Source organism: Taudactylus pleione, unplaced genomic scaffold (genome assembly GCF_031769625.1).
Source record: "Taudactylus pleione unplaced genomic scaffold, aTauple2 ptg000585l, whole genome shotgun sequence".
Lineage (NCBI taxonomy): Eukaryota > Metazoa > Chordata > Amphibia > Anura > Myobatrachidae > Taudactylus > Taudactylus pleione.
In genome coordinates, this window is record NW_028284987.1 from 4,193,047 (window position 1) to 4,215,837 (window position 22,791).

At 40.8% G+C, this 22,791-nt stretch overlaps 1 protein-coding gene across 1 annotated transcript in view; it reads left to right on the forward strand.

Moving 5' to 3' along the window:
- Positions 1 to 21,727, forward strand: part of LOC148481344 (transient receptor potential cation channel subfamily V member 3-like) — a 66,595-nt gene extending 44,868 nt beyond the window's left edge. The window contains exons 11-16 of the mRNA XM_088453679.1: positions 1,530 to 1,695; positions 4,352 to 4,418; positions 7,201 to 7,472; positions 11,692 to 11,804; positions 11,910 to 11,989; positions 20,814 to 21,727. Of these exons, the coding sequence (XP_088309805.1) occupies positions 1,530 to 1,695; positions 4,352 to 4,418; positions 7,201 to 7,472; positions 11,692 to 11,804; positions 11,910 to 11,989; positions 20,814 to 20,887 (772 nt within the window). The 3' untranslated portion in view covers positions 20,888 to 21,727. The remainder of the gene's footprint in view (positions 1 to 1,529; positions 1,696 to 4,351; positions 4,419 to 7,200; positions 7,473 to 11,691; positions 11,805 to 11,909; positions 11,990 to 20,813) is intronic.
- Positions 21,728 to 22,791: the final 1,064 nt, after the last annotated feature.

Below are 22,791 nucleotides of genomic sequence, written 5' to 3' on the forward strand. Positions count from 1 at the left end.
GTGACGGGGGTGGTTGGGCGAAAGCAGGCGTACCTGTGCGTTGGGACGCCGTTATAGGGGCATGCATAATTAAGGCAATGTGGCGGCATATTCAGCTAGACAACTCGATGCATGCAGGAAGTGACCAAAATCCTGCACGACATCAGGTCAACCTCTACTGTGTGTATGGTTTCAATCTACCGATGTTTCAGATGTCTTGCGGACTACTCAGGCTTAAGGGTAATGGGAAGTGGGCGGCATTGTGTAGTATTGGGCGTCTGAATTTACTCCCACATTCTGGCCATGCCACCTCCGTGTGCACTTCATTACCGAGATTGTGGGTGGATAGGAGCAAGAGTGCCATAGCTGGCACTTGCTCCATGAGCCGTGGTTCCACTCTATACCTCTGTACCTATATTTTCGTGCAGGTACCCTTATTTCAAAATACTGTAATGCAAAATCTTTATGCCAACCTAGAGATATTAGATTTGCCCAGGGAAAACACAGTGTTTATATCACTTTTGTTTGGGAGTCTGGGCCTGATTCTGTTTGTGAGTCTGGGCCTGATGCTGAGCGCTCGCAAGCGGGTCGATGGTGCCCAAGTGTGCATGCGCACAACGGACGCGGCTCCGTTGTGCGCATGCGCGAGACCCGAATAACGACGGTCTCGCACCATAGGGGACGTGCTGTCGATGGTGATTGACAGCATGCCCCCTTCGGTGGGTGTGCCGGGAGCGTGGCTGCCCAGACGGAGGCGTTACCATGGGAACGCCTACCATCTGGGGCCGCCCCCACTGACATCACTAGTGATGTCAATGGGAGTGCTTCTGGCTCTGATAGAGCCAAAAGCACACCAGGGTTTGCGGCAGCGAGACCCTACCGCAGGGTCTCGTCGCAAGCTCGATGGTCGCGATGGTCTTGACCATCACGACCATCATTTTGGCTGCTCGCTATAGCTGTGGGTGATCACCCACAGCTATGCGAGCGGCCAGGAGGCCGCTCCAAAAAGGAGCAGGGACGGCTCTGATTCAGAGCGAGCGCTCTGTCAGAGCGTCCGGCTCTGAATCAGGGCCTCTGTCCCAGGACCGAATTAACAATGGGATGTATGGGGCTACAGCTCCTGGCCTCCACATATAAATAGGCCAATCATCATGACAGTGTGATGATGACTGGCCGCCCAGCTGGACACATGGTGGTCCATAAATCATACATATTGCAATTCTGATTTCTTCAGGAAATTAAACAATTGTTTTTACTTTTTATGATCCCTTACCAAACTGCTTATTTGATGACTACTATATTTGTTTATTCTTCCATTAAAACTAATTTATCGAAGGTGAATAAATAATAGGTTTGTTTGAAAATGGTTTCAATGTACATAATCCCTTGTTAAACAGATCATAAAATATATCAATATGGCTGTAGGCTAAACTTAGATGTTGAATATCATCAGGAATAAGCTCTGACCATTATCAGCACCTTACATGAATTTAACTTGTGTGAGAAGTGAAAAAGAGAGAAAATGTAAAATGTGCTAATTTGTTTTTCAGTTTCACACAAGCGGTCCTGGTTATGGTATCTATTTTCTGCTACGTATTTGGGGCACAAGAATATCTGGCATTTTATGTCATAGCCATGGTGCTTGGATGGACAAACATGTTGTATTACACGAGAGGATTTCAGTCCCTGGGAATCTACAGTGTTATGATACAGAATGTAAGGGGCAATATGCAATATGATGTCATAAAAATTCTAATTACTTCATACAGTAACTAGGATATATTATATGTGTTATGATATACTAAATGGAATAATGTACCTGGCTACCTCTTTTTGTAAGTCATTGGAAATGGAGCTACAGTATACACATATGGCATATCTCATATCCTTGTTATATAAATATTGTTCATTCTCAGGGTAGCGGCTGTGCAATACCGTTCAAGTAAAATGCAAATGCAGCAGGAGGTGTCTGTAGGAAATAGACACCTCCTGCATGTATCTGCGATCCCAGTGCAGCATCAGTAGATGCTACTTCGGATCACCATCGTGACTGTGATGGTTGCTGCCCTCTGCTGGTCTGTATAACCTGAAGCTTACTCAGCCTGGCCGTCGGAACCCCTCTGCAGGGTCCAGGGAGTCTGCGTCCGCCGACACAGACCCTGGGCTCGGCACACTAAAAGCGGGGGAACACTCCCATTTTGTAGAACTCTCCTGATCCCCCCCCAAACGCTGCAGCATGTCAATCAGAGGAGACTGCGAGTGATCTGACAGGACTCGTTCTGCACATGCACAGAATGGGTCCTGCGTCTGGGCAGACCCAGAACCATCAGATTTGTACGGAAACCATTGAGTTTGCTTACAAATTCAAATCAAGCCCATAATTCCTTATTACAAACTTATTTCAGATAAATAATCATTGGCATAGGGCCTGATTCAGAGTTGCACGCTATTATCGCTGCTGTGTCTTTGGACGCAGCAACGCATTCTAATGCTGAGACAAAAGGCGCCCCCCCCGACAGAATCACAAAGCCGAGTGCTGCGTCTGAAGACACAGCATTGGATCACTGATGGTTGCAGCCAACAGCCATTCGAGTAAGCCTAACCTTACTTAGACTGGCTACCAGAATTGCGGATCACAAGTCACAGACCCTGGCCTCGCCACTGTTCCCTGTTTTCTGGAAAGCTGGCCGGCCCTGCCCATTTTCTGCTCCTAAGGGCATAGGGGCACTGCGTACGTACTCTCAGATAGAGACCTGTGCACACGCAGTACTGATCCTGCACCTGCGCAGATATCTTACTATCAGAGTTGTACGCAAACCATTACAACTCTGAATCAGGCCCATAGATAAATTTTACAGATATCTCCCACTGGCACAGAATATATTGCACAACGATAACCAAATATTGCCAGCCATATAGTGCGAAAAAAAAATCCAATTGGAAGCCACATATTGCAGAGAATTAATTCCATTACAACCCAGATATTGACCGTACATGGTTCATTTTTTATCTTTTATAGAGAAACCCTGTAAATAATGGGTTTCATACCTTAGTACCGGCATTCGGGATGCCTGCTGTCAAAATGCCGACAGCGGCATCCCTATGCTCGGTATCCCTACAGGGGTTGGGTAAGTATACTAACTCTCCCCTCTTCTCCCCCTAACCTTCCCTTCTTGCCCCCTAACTCTAACCCTCCCCACCCCGCACCCTAACCTTCCTCGTTGGTTCCTAAACCTAACCCTCCCCCCTTGGTGCCTAAACCTAACCTTCCCCCCTCAAGGAATTACATTTATGGCCATTGACCAAGTCAAACAAGACTAGAAAGAGTGGCTTTTGTAGAAATTTTTTTTCCAGAATTGAAACTGAATGGGTATACAAATTAAAAACTTTTGACCCAGGTGGCCTCAACCTGGGTTGAAAATCTGGGTACCGGCAACAGCACAGCTGACACCGGCAACGGCTGGAGGACAATCAGCATTACTTAGGGTAAGATAGGGAGAGTTACCTGTATCATTGCACCGGAGAAGCAGACACAACTTACCTATAAAAAGAGTTATAAACATCATTTACTTGTTCAAAGGTTACAAACACTGTTTTGTTGGTTACAGTTTACCTGTTACATTGCCGCTTATTCATTATTTATCAACACTAATATCAATTAGCTCTTTCTTGTTGTATATATGTATGATTATGCAACTCTTTGTTTAAAATAGATAGCTGCTTGTTTACTATTTGGTGCGCTAAGTACATTTGCTCTATTCATACAATTGAACCATCTTGATTCGCCGATTCCGAGCCAAAAACCATCAAAAACGTTCAGTTGGGGATTGTAAACAAGTAGAGCCAAATGTTAGGGTGAGAGTTTAGAAACTGTGAGGTTTGGCAGTAAACTCTCATATTGGTCGAGTTTTATCTTCAAAATGAGAAAACATCTGGATTAGAGTTTAAATCGTGAGAGTTTTATGAGTCTAAAAACATGTGAGTTTGCATGTTCTTGGACTCTAGTACATTGGCAGAGTTTAAAAAGTGTGAGAGTTTACTGCTAAACTCTCACATTTTCTAAACTCTCACCCTATTACATTTGGCCTGTAGTAATTTCCCAATCATCCAAGTAACAGATCATTGGAGTCCGCTGAACGGATCGCTTATTATCAGATCAGCAGAATGAGAATTCGGACCATAGATGTTTGACCTGCATTAGATTCTGATGTTATTATAACAAGTGTCATAAACAAATTTAAATGGTATCTATGGTTTAAACTGTTTCAAATGTTTACTATGCAATATAGTATTGGATTTTTTTTTGTCAAGGTATTTAGTGTCTACATTATTATTATATGTATTATTCGCATTCATTTTATTTTATTTCCAGGTTATCTTGAATGATGTCTTAAAGTTTTTATTAGTATATAGTCTCTTCTTATTTGGATTTGGTGTAGGTAAGTTATTTCTTTTCCTTACATTACATGTTCAGTAGCTGGTGGCTTTATTCTTCCATGACAGTATAAATGATACCTCTAAACACACCTTTCATTTTATGATTGTGTTTGGTTAGTGTCAAATGGACATTTTAGAAGACCATACAGTAAGCCTCCAGACAGAACTGCCTTTCCCATTTATAGTATTGTGTGTCACTATGGGAGATTTGGGATATCAGTCTTTAATTGCTGGGAGTGCACAGTAATATCATGTATGTTTTAAGAGGAGTTTTGACTGGCACCTACACACCTTGGCAAGCTTTTGGGCACAAATGATGACAATGATTACTACTTGTACTAAACATACAGTAGCTAAACATACCACAAAAACATAGCATTACTAAAAAGAGAATACACAAATTGTTTATTACTTTCCCTAACAGGAGCCCCAGGGGATACTCTGTGCAGCCACTTTACCATGGTTTTCTCATAGCACCAGCAAGAGTCTGTAGCTCTTGATTGGTCCTCCAGCTAGTAAGCCTTCTCTGCAACCATTTTAAAATGGTAAATGAAATACATTTGACAGTTCTGTATTACCATGTTACTTAACAGCTTTCATATGCAGCAGAAACAGGTGTAAAGATACATACTATAATTTAAGACCTAAGCCATGCTTCAATCATTAGCCACAGAGAAAATAGAGTGACTCTCAGGGGCTCTTGAAGTTTATTTTACAAATGTTTGAGTTTGAAACAAAACAAAAAACTTTGGGATAATCCGGCAACAGACACTTTTATGTGATTATATGACACAAATATTTAATGATAAATAGGCCCCTTAGGGCCATGCTTGTCAACTCTCCCTGATTGTAAGGGAGACTCCCTGAAATAGTAGCACTCTCCCTGACTCCCTGAAGAGTCCAGCAATCTCCCTGTTTGCACCTTATCCCCATTATGAAGCTTTTACATAAAAAAAAAACATCCAGATTTATACGTTCAAATGGGATCATTGGTATTATTTCCCTGCATTGGTAATAAGGCACAATGATCCCTATGGCCACATGCATTTTCTAATAAGTATCAATGTGTTTTCATCCAAAAGTAGATCTTACTGTCTGCTTTCATTCTCATTTACATTTGGCTGTAAATTAAATTTATGACACGCCTACTAGATGTAGCAGTACACGCCCACTTTACCACCCCGCGCATAGGTGTTGATTTCACAATCTCCCTGAAAATGCTTTTTCAAAAGTAGGCAAATATGCTTAGGGCCTGATTCAGAGGTAGAACATACTGTGTGAGTGCCCGTTATTCTACATCTGCGCATGTGCCCGAAATGCGATCTCAGGTACTGCACCGAAAGACGCAGTTCCACTGACACCAGCGGCCAAATTCCATCGGACATTCTGATCAACCATAGTGATGCTCAGAAGTCCGATGGAGTGGTCGATGTCTGACCGATGGTGCGACTTTTTGCGCACCATGGAGGATTAGAGCCGCAGCCGGTGGGCGTCTCAGTAGAAAGCCCATCGGCTGATAGTATTAGCATAAATTTGCAGTAGCAACTGCAAGAAAGGTCGCAGCATCTACTGCATATACGTCCACATCTGAATCAGGCCCTTAGTAGCAGACAATTGGATCTTTCATAAAGTTGATAATGTGAATCCCTTGTTGGGAGCTCCTAATTGTGTTATTCAGTGTATTAGATGCAGGAAATTAGGAAGCTCTTGATATAAAGTTACAATTGGAGTCACATAGAAACAAATGTAACAAACAGTCCAGATGTTCCTGGCTTCCAGTTTTCTTAGCTTTATACACCCATAGCAAGCCTGTGTGCACAATGTGAAATAACAGCCGAGTAATCATGGAATGGCCTAGGTACCTCAGCACTTTGTGGTTCCGGGTCCCCCAGTAACCAGTGTAATTCTGATTAGCGTTCTCACTCTGATGAAGAACAGACTTGCTACTGAGTACTGTATATGATGCTCCTGATAGCAAATGGTTCCATGGTTACCACTCTGCATTTGGCAACAATTGTGCATGCAAATTGTGCATGCAATTTGGGGTGTGATTGTGGCAAGCTCTGCATCAGGCCCAAAAGTGTGTCTATAGTAAATCAGAAAAAATAAGTAATGAAAGTAGCTTTGTATTGCTACTATTAAATGGTAAAAGCTATTTTTACAGCCCAAATTGAATTTATGTGTCCAAGGAAACTCAAGCAGGGGTGTTACATTCTATATTACCAGGCCCCAACAACATTCTAACATCACTATATCCAACCATGCAGCCATTGTGCCATGCGTACCATAGTTGTCGACATCCTGGCAGTCCCCTCAGGCGGGAAGGATTGGCACATAAGGTGGTCGATGCGGGCGCCATGGTGCCTCGATCACGTCAACATAGCTCTGTCCCCTATTATAGAAAGCCGCGATTCATGAAAAGCGGGTAAAGATTTATGATTTATAATTTACATTTCATCCACTGGTCTAAATGCCCCTTACATGCTATCAACTGTACCAGTTTCTCCCCACATGCCATCTAATGTCCAGGCCATATTATGCAACTATAATGTGCACAGGTACCATTACTGTGCCCTTGCTGTATAATAAACATATCAATACTTGCGCCCGGTGTTTATGTTTAATATCGCTCATCTCTGTTCTGTAATAGTTACATTAAGCCTGCATGTTTAGAGACTTGAATATGCAGTTTGTAATAGTACCATTTAGAAATTTCTAATAATGAAAACATCTTAAGGATAAATGAAGAACATATTGTTTTTCTTTCTTCTTTTTCCCTTACAGCCCTTGCCTCTCTAATTGAACACTGCAGTGATGGTACAGAGTGCAGCGCTTATAGTGGTTTCAGAATGGCTATCATGGAACTGTTTAAGCTCACCATCGGCTTAGGAGACCTGGACATGCAGCAGGACTCTAAATACCCGGTCCTATTTCTAATGCTCCTGATCATTTATGTCATACTAACTTTTGTGCTTCTTCTGAACATGTTAATTGCATTAATGGGAGAAACCGTGGAAAATATTAGTAAGCAGAGCGAGAACATTTGGAGACTGCAGGTGTGTATGTACAATGTCATTTGTTGTTTTCCGAGCAAAACACTATGGAGCTGATTCAAAGTTGGGATCAAATAAAAACAAAGGAGCATACAGTATTTGTGCCTTGTCAAAACTATGTAGATATGAAATGTGTTGTGTCCTAAGTGAACTTTACATTGTAGTGTAAAAATAAAACTAGTCCAGTATTTGTAGGCTACATGCATGTAACCTTTGTATTGCAACATGCTTTGTCCACTCAAGTTGCTTTTTGCTTTGTTTCCAACTCCTTTAAGAACATTTTCACTCTAGTATGTAAGTGGTTTTTAGGGGGTCATTCAGACCCGCTCGTGAGCGGCAGTACGCTCGCAAGTGGGTCGATGTTCCCCACTGCGCATGCGCACGACGGAGGGAGCTCCGTCGTGCGCATGCGCGAGACCCGACGAGCGAAGGCCTTTCCTTCGCTCGGGGTGTCTCATCAAAGGGGGCATGCTGTCGATGGTGACTGACAGCACGCCCCCTTTAGTGGGCGTGCCTGCCAGATGGAGGCGTTCCCAAGGGAACGCCTACCGTCTGAAGCCGGCCCCACTGATATCACTAGTGATGTCAATGGGAGTGATTTTGGCTCTGATAGAGCCAAAATCACTCCTGGCCTTGCGGTTGAGAAACCCAACCGCAGGCTTTCACTCGCAGTTCCGATGGTCGCGATGGTCAAGACCATCGCGACCATCATTTTGCATGCTCGTATATGCTGTGGGTGGTGACCCACAGCTATACCAGCGTCCAGGAGGACGCTCCATATTAATGGAGGTGGGCCCTGATTCAGAGCGAGCGCTCTGGTCAGAGTGTCCGGCTCTGAATCAGGGCCTTAGTCCCATCATACACTAAGTTGCTAGTTATTGTGCCCGATGTGGCAGGTTTTTGTCATTCTCTCTTATCTTCCCATCTTTAATTTCTGTCCCCCTAACGCCCAGTCTCCCTGTATCTCATCTCTGTTCCCTTCACACCCCCTTCTGCCTGTGTCTCATCTCTGTCCCCATCACCCTCTTGTCTCCCTGTCTCTTATCTCTGTCCCCCTAACCTGCAGTCTTCCTGTATCTCATCTCTGTCCCCCTCATCTCCCCTTCTCCCCTCTCTGTCCCCTTCATCCCATTGTCTCACTATCTCTTATCTCTGTCCCCCTAACCCCCAGTCTTCCTGTATCCCATCTTTCCCCCTCACCTCCCCTTTGCTCTATCTCTTGTTTCTGTCACCTTCACCCGATCGTCTCCTTGCCTCTTATCTGTCCCCCTATCCCCCAGTCTTCCTGTATCTCATCTCTGTTCCCCTCACCTCCACTTGTCCATGTCTCTCATCTCTGTCCCCTTCACCCCTCATCTCCCTGTCTCTTATCTGTCCCCCTATCCCCCAGTTTTCGTGTATCTCATCTCTGTTCCCCTCTCCCCCCCTTGTCCATGTCTCTCATATCTGTCCCCTTCACCCCCTCGTCTCCATGTCTCTTATCTGTCCCCCTATCCCGCAGTTTTCCTGTATCTCATCTCTGCTCCCCTCACCACCCCTTTTCCCTGTCTCTCCTCTCGTCACTTTAAAAGAATAGTAGCAATAATAAAATAGCAATAAAACAAGTCATCACAGGGAGACAACAGTGGAGGTGCCTCCCCAGCACTAGGTATGTTCATTGAGTGTGATGCAGCACAGGAGGAGGGGTCATTAAGCAGCAACAATACTGTTGTCACCAACTAGAAACACTACATTTTACAATTGTGGCTATTTAACTGTAGGTGCAGGGTATGTGAGGGCCCATATTTCAAGGGGTTGAAGCAGGGCTCCTTTTACTAATAGGTGCTTTGCCATATGCCACTGCTAGGAAGAAGAACACACAGAGAGGCTGATTCTGAGTTGGGAGCAAAGCAAAAAAAAAGCAAGTAGCTTTGTATCTGGAACAAACTATATTGCACTGTAAGTTGTGCAAATACATTTATTTTTTATTTTTTGCATGCTGGATAAATACAATACTGGTGTTTTTTGCATGCAGCCCACAAATGCTGGACAGCTTTAATTGTACCGTGCAATTTTTGAGTTTATACACACCCCTCTCAAATGGTCGCACCATCGTACATCTGAGAAACCCTATGGTTGCTCAGAATGTTGGTTGGAAGTAAGCCTCCGGGGCCAGTGCACCTCCGTATACAGATGCAGCCGCTGGCCAAGACACGCCATGCTTGGGAAATGCCTGTTTTTGTTCAAAAACCCCTCTCCCATCAATACAACACAGACAGGCTTTACATATCTGTCCCACATCATTTACACCTCCACATACCTGTCCTACATAATTTACACCTCCACATACCTGTCCCACATCATTTACACCTTCCCATACCTGTCCCATATCATTTACACCTCCACATACCTGTCCTACATCACTTACACCTCCACATACCTGTCCCACATCATTTACACCTCCACATACCTGTCCTACATCATTTACACCTCCACATACCTATCCTACATAATTTACACCTCCACATACCTGTCCCACATCATTTACACCTCCACATACCTATCCTACATCATTTACACCTCCACATACCTGTCCTACATAATTTACACCTCCACATACCTATCCTACATCATTTACACCTAAACATACCTGTCCTACATAATTTACACCTCCACATACCTGTCCCACATCATTTACACCTCCACATACCTGTCCCACATCATTTACACCTCCACATACCTGTCCCACATCATTTACACCTCCACATACCTGTCCTACATAATTTACACCTCCGCATACCTGTCCCACATCATTTACACCTCCACATACCTGTCCCACATCATTTACACCTCCACATACCTGTCCCACATCATTTACACTTCCTCATACCTGTCCCACATTATTTACACCTCAACATACCTGTCCCACATTATTTACATCTCCACATACCTGTCCCACATCATTTACACCTTCCCATACCTGTCCCACATCATTTACACGTCCTCATTGTCCCACATCACTTACACCTCCACATACCTGCCCCACATCATTTAACCCATAATTGAGCTTTTTATAGAAATTCACCAGAAAACCGACATGTATTTTATTGGCCAAATTATGCTATTTAAAGAAAGGGTGTACCAGAAGTTCTGCACTGTGTTCCGACATGTTGACCTTAAAATAAAGTAAAGATTTTCCCTACATATTCACCTGCTCAAGGGGCTACGCACAAGGAAAGGTGATATACATCTAGAAAATTATTGCGAGTTTGGAACTAGATTGCAAATGTAATTTGCAGTGCGAGTTTGCTGTGAGAACGGCTCGCAGAACCCAGCCTAATTGGACTGACCCCTCAATGTGACTCATATGTATGCGAAGTAGAATAAAAATTGCTCTTCTTCGCATACATCGGCATTGCGTCCACCTCTGAATCATGCCCAGAGTGTAGGCAAAACTTTGACCACAAGAAAATGCTCCTTAAAGCCTCTAAGTCAGTATCTTATTTCTGTGTTCTGCTTATGGAAGGATACCCGATAAAGAATCATGGGGGAAAATTTAATTACCGCAGGAAATTACAGGAGGTAGCCTCAGGCGTTTTAACGTCCGGGGTTAATCAAATAATCTCCCGTAATTGCCTATATCTTGCTAATGCATAGGATCCATGATAAGTTCATGGACCTGTACATTAATTAACTGCCAGTTATTACCCGATAACTGCATAATTAACATGGATTCTTTTAGGGTCTCAGGAGACTCGAAAATAAATCCTGATACGCGGGGCTAATTAAATATGGGCCAGTGATCAATTAGCACCCATTCAGTTAACGGGTTAACGTCTAATTGAATCCCGGCCGATTGTTGTGTACTGCGCATGCATATGCATCGCAGTGCGCGAACTGGTCCCTGCGATTGCACCTGCCACGCAGACCCATCACTGAGTGATTGACAGGAAATGCCATTTGTGCGTGATGGAGGGGGGTGGTAGGGTGAATGCAGGCGTGCCAGTGCCGTTGTATGGGTGTGCATAAATTATCCACTGCGATACCCTAGTGGGCGTCCTTATGTTAGGCTGCGATCGAAATATGAGTGCAGTTATTTGCATATCACCTCTGATATTAGCAACTGCGTTGCGGGTGTATTAGCAGAATAGCAATTCTTGCTGAATCAGGCCCATAATCTTCATCTATCTTTTGATACACAAAATTAAATATAATTATTTATTTTTATTCCTTTTTTTCTCAGAGAGCAAGGACAATACTAACATTTGAAAAAAGCTTGCCAATCTACTTAAGGAATATCTTTAAACTTGGAGAGACATACAAAGTCTCAGAAAATGACAAACGAATATGTTTAAGGTAATGCAAAGAAGAGTAGATACCATCACTGGATAATTTACACAACATTTATCATTAAAATTAATACAGTATACTAACAATGCCTTATATTTTTGCAATTTGTAGAATAAATGAAGTTAAATGGACTAAATGGCACAATGAAGTCACCAGTATAATTGGGGAGTCCGTACTCACAAAATTAAACGGTGTGTAAAAACAATATAAGATTTCTGAATGTACCTTACTGTATGTTGTTGGATGTTTAGAAATTTGCTTCTGCCATCTACACGATATAACATGATATTTATATTAAGGATACGGTCTCAAAATTTTATAATACATTTAATACTGCAAAAATGGTATTTTCATTAATAGGTTCATTATTAAAAACACAAAAGGGAAACGTTTTTAGAAGTGGAGTTGTTGCCCAAAGCCATCAATCAGAGTCTACCTTATCTAGCACCTTCTAGAATACAATAGCTACAATCTGATTTGTTGCTATGGGCAACAACTCCACTTTTAATAGCCCACACTTTAGTAAATATACCCCAAGTCAGAATTCTAAAGCTGGGAATGTTGTGTGTGTTGAAAATACAGTAGGAATATATTACAAAATAATGACCAAATTGAAAAATTTTTTAATTTTGCTGTTAGAAATCTGAGTTTTTCAGTTCTGCAATAGTTTCCCTCTTACGTTCTATAGGCATGAGTAAGGGACATAGGGCCTGATTCAGAGCCGCTCGTAAGCGGCCGCTCGTTCGTTCCGACCGATGTTCGCACAACTGCGCATGCGTACGGATTTTAATACGCATGCGCGAACCAGTCAGTGCGGCCCAAAATCGTGTGCTCGCTAAATAGCGAATGCCTGCTATTTTGAGTGACAGAATGAGGAGTTTGGGGGTGGTAACAGGGGAAGGTGCTTGAAAACGGGGAGTGGAGATCCGAACGCAGGCGTGCCAAAACGGGCGTTTTAAGGGTGTGCATAATTAACAAAGCAGCGTCATTGCCCAAGTCACTTGGTTGTTTTATAGTTAGAACTGCTCGCATGATTGTGGTAGGAAAAACCAACCACAAGAATAGCGAGCAGTTCATACGTTCATACGCCGTCCGATGTACTCGATTAATCTAATAAATAGCGGACATGACGTATGATGCGAGCGGCCAGGGGGCGTTTTTTTCAAAATTACGTTCGCATGTGAAGAGCGAACGATTGATTTAAATAGCCAGCCCCTTTTTCTGGATGAGCGAGCGCAAATAGCGTCCGGCTCTGAATCAGGCCCTTATTTCCATGGCCATTGCAATATGCATGGAAAACAGATAAATACAATTTGCTGCTATATGAGAAAATACTTTCTGCATATGGTAACATAAATTGGAAAATTGTTACAATTCTATCCCACTTGCCCATGTTTTGCCCATGAGAGGACCCAATTGGGCAGAACTGTGAAGGGGTGAAGGTTGGTTCCCATTCTTTAATTTTAAGTGGATGCATTTTGCATTTTCCAGTTGCACCTCAGTGGGGCTCATTCTGAGTTGTACGACAAGTGGCTGTAGGGCAGCCGCAGAAACATGACTTACTATCGTATGCCAATGGGAGAATCCATAGTGCCAATGCAGGGGTTAGTCCATCTGCAAGCAAAAAGGAGTGCTGCCCATTGATTTTACATCAGCTCCAGGAACAAGCATCATTGGTATCTGCACTTGCACAATGTATGACTGAGAATCGCACTGGGCTTTAGATACAGGCCCACAACACTCCCACAAGTCAGGGCGCTCACATTGTTGTCTCCCAATTGCCGTCCCAAACTGCCCAATTTCATGGAAAAACAGATCCGACCAGTTAAGACTCAGAATAGGACAGACATTACCAAAACTGTGTAAAACTGAATCTGCGCACGCGTTCATGGACATGCAGTCAGGGTAGGTATACTCATGAGATTTGATTTAAAATGATTAGAATAATACAAATAAGATATTTATAACTTATAAACATCTTCTTTGTTTATTGTGATTATGTTGTAGTTGACACTCACCAGCTTTGTGGAGCTCCCTGGGACTGCAGGGAGACGAGAGATGAGGCAGCAACAGGTCAGCCTCACTTCTGTATAGTCAGACACTAACAACAAAGAGAAAAACTGCACAGGTCCAATCCAACAAAACACCCTATAGTACTGTTAGTATGCTAGATGCAAGTGGAGCTGATATTCAATAGAGTTCTATAGGGTGTGTGCTACCAACTACCAATTGATGTATACATGCTGAAAGACAAAGGAGTACTATAACGGTGCACTAGTCGGAAAAATTCCAAAAATATCTAAAAAAATAACCTTTAATTGATATTCATTCAAAATATATTTATATTACCCTCCAAACGTTGAACTAATGGCGAAGTATTAAAAATAAAGATCAAAGAAATGAAAGTAAAGATTAAAATATGCCAAAGGTGCTTGCACACTCTTACACAGACACAATATATATAATATTCCTTCAGTTATCAATATATCGGGATATTATCCACCCATATAAAGAAGACATAAGCAATGTGATATTGATCAATGTATAGAGATAGATCGTAACTTGTTACGCTATTTTAAAAATATAATTTATGGAAATAAATATTTAATCTTAGAGATTGTATGTTGACTATTGTTTCCACAATTTATTAATGAAGGAATGATCAGAGTAATATCAGTTTGATAACTGAAATTTAGCCACAATTTAAAGGAGTAATCTGTATTAGTTTTACTAGATACAATGTGTTCGATTGAGATGTTGCAAATCAGCTACAGTAGTTCACAGTTATTAGCAGCTTATAAGTAGTTATTCAGTGTTGGGATGACACTATTTATGCCAATGATGGCTGCATATTCAGAGAGAAATAGTATGTATAATATGCCTCAAGTATATGGGAAAAAGAATTTGAATAGGTGCAGTTGATCTTAGATAATCATAACCATTATCTTATTAGTGGCAGTATTCATATCACTCCAAATAGGTCAGTAAGCAAATAGTGTGGCTCTAGATGGCATAAATATTAATCCATGTATAATTTCTTAATATAATATTTAACCCTGTCTATGAACTCAGCAGAGTCATATAAAGAAATAGTAGTAACCACAATAATAGTGATTGCATATATCTCAACAGTGTTGGTCAATGTATCCACAGCACTCATTCAATGTGGTGCCTGCTGATGATTAGTATGTCTGTTTGTTAATAACCTCGCCGGGATAAAGCAATCGGGAACCGATTTGTCGGGCTTACGTCAGCCGGTTTCCCGATTGAATCCCATCTGTCCAACTCAGAATTGAGCGCTATGCCCGAAGTAAAAGAAAGCTACAAACACACAAAAATACCATAAGTACTAAAGACAATGCTGAGATCACATAACTTGTATGACAAGTGTAAGCCATTACTCAGGCTAAACCAAGAATTATAAGGGGTAAAATAAACAGTTTGTTTTAATGCAAATGGTGATTCTAACATGGCAGGATTTAGAACTTTGACTATTACACTTTTACGCAGTTCACCTCTTCAGATTGTTCCCCCCCCACTCTGCACTTATATTATATATTGTGGAGGCATCTTCCAAGAGTGAAGAGTAGGCATGCTAATTGATGAACGCTGGGTAGATCGTCTAGGCCTATAGATCCAAAACCAAACCAATGTGCATAAACTGATCATGGTTAATGAGATCCATGGTGATTAAATACAATGTTATGCAACTAAATGCATGATATGAATTGCTTAGCGGCCCCTTATAAATAAAACACTAACTTCCTGTATTCTGTACTTCAAATGAGGATTTCCTGCCAAGAATCTCCAAAAATCTCTTAAGATCATTGATTAATTGGTGGTCCCATTACACTATGGTGAGGTTGAGTCATCACAAACTTATGCAAAGCAATTAAATGACAACACTGAGTGATTAAGAAAGATTGTTGCATTGCACAGTGATTGCAAATGTGTAATTTGAAACAACTACAGTATTAGCAGTCTAGCGATTAATCTATAAACTGCCTAGTCCTAAAGATGGATTTATTCCACGCTTATATATTTCTTTATGAGCCCTCAGGTGGATAGCTATGGGCTTCAGGAAAACAATAATTTATTAGTGAGTTGTCCAAAAGTGATAATTATTGAACTGATATGTACTCTTTTATATGTTTGATTTAATGTTCTCAGCATTATGAAAATATAAAACTCTTAAGGCGGGTATCCACTTGTAGATATACAAACAAGAGCACGATTACGATATTGCAATCGTGTTCTCGTTCGTATAGCTAGTGATGTGAATAATAAAATAATCCGTAAAGTGCGCACAGTGCTCCCAGATAGAGATATAAATAATAATCACAATACTTCCCCACGACTCCAATCAGGATACTGTGTATAATCGTCAAATTGCAGTAGTGGAATTTCCATACACATGAAAGACATAAGATCGGCCAAACATGGTGTAGTACAATCACAAATGCAATTTATTAAACTCAATGAAAATTAGAATTAAAAAAATTAAAATGGGCATATGATCACTAATGCCCTAAAAGCAATAACAAATTGTATGTGTATGATGGAGGTAAATGGTCCTTTTTAAAATAAAAATTGGGGAATTACCAGAAGTCCCCCTCACAAGGGCCCGTAGTTTTTAAAGATGGAGGTTTCCGGATCACCTGTTTCAGGGTCCTTATTTGAGGGATATTCATGCAAATCCTCCCTGCTGGATGATCCTGTCACTGTGTACCAACGCGTTTCAGGAGTCAGCTGCTCCCTTCCTCAAGGTAAAGTGACATGTGCAGAAATGATCATCTTTTAAACTCTTTTCAAGATTCACTTCCGGGTCAAAGGTCAGGGTATTTCATTTCTTTATACCTTTAGTCAGACAACCTATACGCATAATCTAGTCATCCATGTGATGTTCTTCAATAATTCAAACAAACAACATACTTCTAAAGTATCTTATATACTTCTAAAATACTTTAATTTACTTTTATATGTATATCGCCGGACCGGATGTACGTCACTCCTACTTCCGGCGCATATCAGTCCGTCCACAACGCGCTCCCACCACTCGCACCATGCGTTTATATGAAGTTCATGTACCATGTTCCCCCAAGTCGTGGCTCCCAGGCCCATTAGCGTCTCCGCATCCTGTGTGTGGAACGCATCTTAGGCCCATTATATTTCCGGTATGGGCGGCCATCTTTATGTAGCTCAATTTTCCTCTATATAATATCTCGTTTTTCGGCAGCCATTTTAGGTGGGACACTTTTCTTAATGTTCAATATAGTACATACGTATATCCCACTAGTCAGGGTAGCCATCTTATGTTTGGCATTAATCATTGTCAAAACGATCTTTTCCTCCAACCAAGTGCCATCTTAACCATGGGGGATTTGCAGATAATTCTTTTTCCCTGACATGATGGTGAAAAAAAGAGCAATTTAGATAAATAATATCTAATAAAGTGACTTGTGCATAAATAGGGTGAATATAATAATTATTCCACTAAAAATCTGATATAAGAGAGAATGGGTGAATAAATAAAAAATATAAATATCGATAAAAAGTCAATAGGGCTACATATATAGAACCAAAGTGGAGGGACTAAAATGGCTCTGTGTAAATCAGTGGATAATATCATATAAAATAGTAAGTAAATAAATGGTAAATAAATAAACAGTATATGGTTATAAAACCTCTATAAAAACCATTTTAGCTCAAAGTCTGAGTTAAGACCTCTTGGTATCATCGTTTTTAATTTAAAAATCCACTGCATTTCACTTTTTGCTAGTTTCTTTTCTTCATTTCTCTCTCTCCACGTACTTTTGATATTTTCAATCGCCATGAACCGTACTATCTCTTTTGTGGAGCAATTGTGTACTAATTTAAAGTGATTTGATAAGGAGTGCGTCATCAATCCGTTCCTAATATTTCGGAGGTGTTCTCCCAGTCTTGTTTTGAGTGCTCGGCTGGTTCTCCCTACATACACCAATTGACAACTGCATTCAATAAAATATACTACGTTTGTCGTGTTGCATGTCATAAATTGATTTAACTTATATGTATTCCCTTTGACTATGAAGTCAACATATTTTGTTTCTTTTACTTTGATTTCTCTACATGCTACACAATTACCACAGCGGAAAAATCCTTAACTAAGTATAGGGTGTGGATTCTCTGTATTGAGTGCACTCTTTATTAATTTATTCTTCAAATTATGTGCTCGTCTGTAGATAAAGACCGGTTTCATGGGTAATGTCTTTTTTAGTGCTGGATCTTTCAGCAATAAATGCCAATGTCTCTTCACAATGCCTTCCATTTTTTTATATTGTCCTGTGTACTCAGTAATGAATGCATGTTTAAAAGTCTCACTTCCTTCATTTATTTTTCGTTAGCTTTGTAAAAGTGTTTTCCTATCATTGTCCAGCACTTCCTTCTTGAATTTATTTAATACATCGTCCTCATAACCTTTTTCTTTAAATCTTCCCTCCATGATTTGGTCTTCGCACACTTCTTTCTTGCTACAGTTCCGCCTTAACCTTAGGAATTGGCTTTTCGGCACACTCCTAAGCCAATTCTCATGATGTTCGCTAAAATTTGATATATAATTATTAGCATCAGTAGGTTTGCTATAGCATTTAGTTTCCAATTTCTTTTCCTCCATGTATATCGTGAGGTCCAAAAAATTGATCTCTTGTTGGCTTGATTGAAAACCAAAACTTATATTAAAATCATTATCATTAAGAACTTTAAAAAAGGATTCCAACTCCTCTTCTGTTTTCTCCCAAATAAAAATGACATCATTTATATAACGATACCAAATTTTCAAGTTTCCATCCAATGTTTCCTTCATTCGTGTTTCCTCCCAGTATGTCATAAATAAATTGGCGTAACTGGGAGCGAATTTGGTCCCCATTGCGGTACCCATCTTTTGCATGTAATAGTCACCATTAAAATAGAAGTAATTATTATTTAAAATGAATTCGATGCTTTTTAGTAAAAATTCTTTTTTTTTCCCTCTGTCAAATCCGTTTTATTAAGATACCATTTAACAGTTTCTATACCCTTATCATGTGGTATATTGGTGTATAGAGCAGACACATCCGCGGTTACTAATATCATCTTTTCATTCCATACTATATCTTACATTTTTCGGAGTACGTCTGTAGTGTCTTTTAAATTTGATTTAGTAGTACCAACAACCGGTTGGAGATAAGCATCTATATACTCGGATAAATTTGTCGTAAGGCTCCCAACTCCCGCCACTATCGGTCTACCAGGTGGGTTGATTGGATTTTTATGCACCTTTGGTAGAACGTAGATGGTGGGAATATTTGGATTATCCACCTTTAAAAATTTGCACTCTTTCTTAGTGATGATGCCTTTATGCTCCGATTCTTCTAAAAACTTCCAGAGGTTGTTTTTAATCTTCATTGTGGGATCACAATGTAATCTCTGGTATGTTCCTCCTTCATTGAGTTGTCTCTCAATTTCTGCGATGTAATCCTCTTTATTCATAATAGTGATGCCTCCCCCTTTATCACATGGTTTAATTATAATCGTGTCATCCTTCTGTAATTCTTTTAAAGCTATTCTTTCTTTTCTCGTCAGATTAACTTTTTTCAGACGGATTTTTTCTAGCTTTTCAATATCCTCTAATACTGACCTCTGGAAACGATCTATCAACGATCCCTTGAGATGTTTAGGATAGAAAGTAGATTTTTTCTTAAACTTCTCTCCATTTCTTTCTTCACCGGGTTCTTCTCTGACTTTCTTTCCATCAAAAAATTATTTGATCGTCAGTTTTCTTACAAATTTCTCAACGTCTATAAAGGTGTTAAACTGGTTAATCTGTTTGCTTGTTGCAAATTTGCGTTTTAATAACAATTTCTTTTCATCCTTTGTTAAAACTCTCCTACTTAAATTGTATATTTTTCCTTTCTCATCCTTCGGAGTTTCAGATGTATGATCCTTCCTCTGTTGTGTTTCCTTCGTCATACTATTCAAATCACCCTCTCTTATTAATTTCTTCTTGTCCTTAATTTTAGTTTTCTTTATTTTTTTCCTATTCTTATCCCCCCCTCTTTTTCCTCTTTTTTATATGTCACCATCTTGTCCCATGATCGTGTCCTTTGTCTAAAAAATAATTCGGAACATATTCTTTTTGCCATTGCGTTTCATCACCATTTACGTATCTCTCCCTCTCCATTGTCTATCATCTGAACGAATGAAGTGTGGTTCTATATCATATCTTTTCTGTTGATGCCGATATTCTTTATTGTTATTCCTTATTCGGTCAAAGTTCCTATAAACACCCCTTTGTTCAAAATTCCTTCTTCCATTGTTCTGCCAATAGTCTTCCTTATGTATCATTCTCTGAACTTCATGTGGTGATCTTCTCCTATTACTGACATCTTCGGTGTCGTACCTATAGTTATAACTCCTTGATCATCTTTTTCTATTGTTTTCATCACCACCCTTTCTATTCTTTATAGGTCCTTTATTAATTCTTATATCATCCTTCTTGTTTCTTCTGTTTGTCTGGATGACATTATCTTGGCCTACCTCGTCTTCTTGATATCCAAATTCATTCGGGATTGCTGTGCCTAGACTGAACGTTCACTCGTTCAGTCCCGGCACATCCCTCATTCCCGCACATGCTGAACCTGACAAGATCGTCAGGTTGACCAGCATGTATGGGCGATGTCGGAAGTGACCAGCGGGCACGCGCATCGCTGGTCGCTTCCGACCAAAACATGCACGATGCATGTGCGATTTGCAAGCGATTGTACGATAACTACGTAGTTATCATGCAATCGCTTGGCTAAATCGCTTAGTGCATACCCCCCTTTAGTGGTATATTTACTAAACAACTGCTGATTGTCGATGGTATAGTCGACAATGGCAGTTTTGCCATTTAAAATGACAATAATATTTTACCTGGAGTTAGTAGCAAGCTAAAAATTTAACAGGACCACAACTACATTGTTTGTGCACTTTCTGATAAAAGTGTTCTTCTTTATACAGGAACAAGGAACTTAACTTGCATCGATGCAGCAGATAACTTTACAGAGGATGAATTGCTGGAGACTGTGCTTTAATTGTATTATGGCAACTGTAAGTCATTAATGAGCTGACATAATAAGACTGCTAAGCAGGCTTGGCACTTTTCTGTACAGTGACAAATAATGGCAAGAAGCATCATGGCACCATTCTCAGAATACACCTATCCAGTCACACCCAGAGGTCCTGCTCTACAGCGCCCCTACCTGGCAATGGTGCATACTGCAGGCAAAGCTGTGTTATGCCTGTAAAAGCAACCAACTGCAGCATGTTATATGTAGCCTCCAGTAAGCAACTTGGCTTCTCACATTTTCCGTCCATATATGTGAGAGAAAATCAAAGAAGACATAGCAAAGTTTTGCTTCAAATCAATAAGCGTACAGTACATTTTGGGGATTCCTAAATAACCGTGTCTGATTATTAGGTAAAGTGATATTATACTTCCGAAATCACTTCTTCACATGACTCCTGTCTTAAAATGATTTTATTTTATAACAATCCGATCGTTGACAATGGATAAAGGCTGAACTAACACAGGTTATGATACCTACATGTCACTTGTGTTCTAGACTGTTTATATATGAAACTTGACCAAAATGTCTACTCAGTAATACAATAACTGATTGCAATGTGAACATCCATGGATGAGTAACACAATATATTTCACAACTTTGATATCACAAATAGAAAATTTGGAGTTTCAGGATGAATAATCATTTTATACCCAGCTACTTTATGTACAGTATATTTATTATAGTTATGTTTTTTCTAAGCAACATACAAAAGAGTATGTCATGACTGTTGTACTACCTCAAAATGTCTGTAAAAAAATTATGTAAAGTGTCTATTTTAAAATAAAACATGTAAATAAACAGATATCAAGCTGAAATATGCATGGCGCCATTTTTGAGGCATGGTCATATTTATGTTGAATATCTCATCATAGCCATTCTGGGTGCCGGGACGGGGCGCAGGTCACCTTAGATAACTGTCAGGTGATGGAACAGAGAGCAGGCCACCTTAGATAGCTGTCCCAGAATGGGGAGCAGCCCACCTTAGATAGCCGTTCTGGGTATCTCAACGGGTCGCTGACCACCTTAGCTAGCCATTCAGGGTGTCGGAACAAGACACAGACTAACCCTAGCCAGCTGTTCCTGGTGCCGAAATGGCACAGACCATCTTACCAGTGTTCAGGGTGCCGGAACGTGCCACTGATCACCTTAGCCAGCCATCCAGGGTACCGGAACACTGACCACACCAGCTTAGATAGTCATTCCAGGTACATGAAAGGGGAAGGACAAGCTTAGATAGCTATTTCGGGAGCCTGAACGGGGTGCGGACCACCTCATATTCCCGTTCCAGGTACGGGAACGGTGCTCTTACCACCTTATCCAGCTGTTCCGAAATGGGGTGCATACCTCATTAGCCAGCCGTTCCAGGTGCCGGAATGGGACACTGACCACCTTAACCAGTATTTCAGAAGTATTTGAAAAAGCAGGTGCATCAGTGAGAGAGAAAAATAATTCAGGCAGCAGCAGTAAAAAGACACTGAAGGGGAAAAAAGTCAGAGATATGTATACAGTGGGTGAGTAAATTTTACAGTAATCAAGGAGAGAGATGATGGGGGCACGGATGAGGGTTTTAGGGGCTTATAGGGTAAGAAGGTGCATGATCCTGGAAATATTGCAGAGAAAGAAATGACATGATTGGGAGAGGAAGTGGCTGTTTGGAGAGAAAGAGAAGGTGGAATCAAGACTGACACCTATACACCAGATTTGGGGAACACAGGAAAGGGAAATATTGTTAATGGAGATGGAAGGTGGGGGGAGTGATACAATAACAAGTTTTAAAGAGGATGAGTAATAAGAAGTGGTGCAACATTCAAGAGGAACGAGTGGCACGAGAGAGGAGAGCGGTCAGGGGAATAGAGGTACCCTTTGGT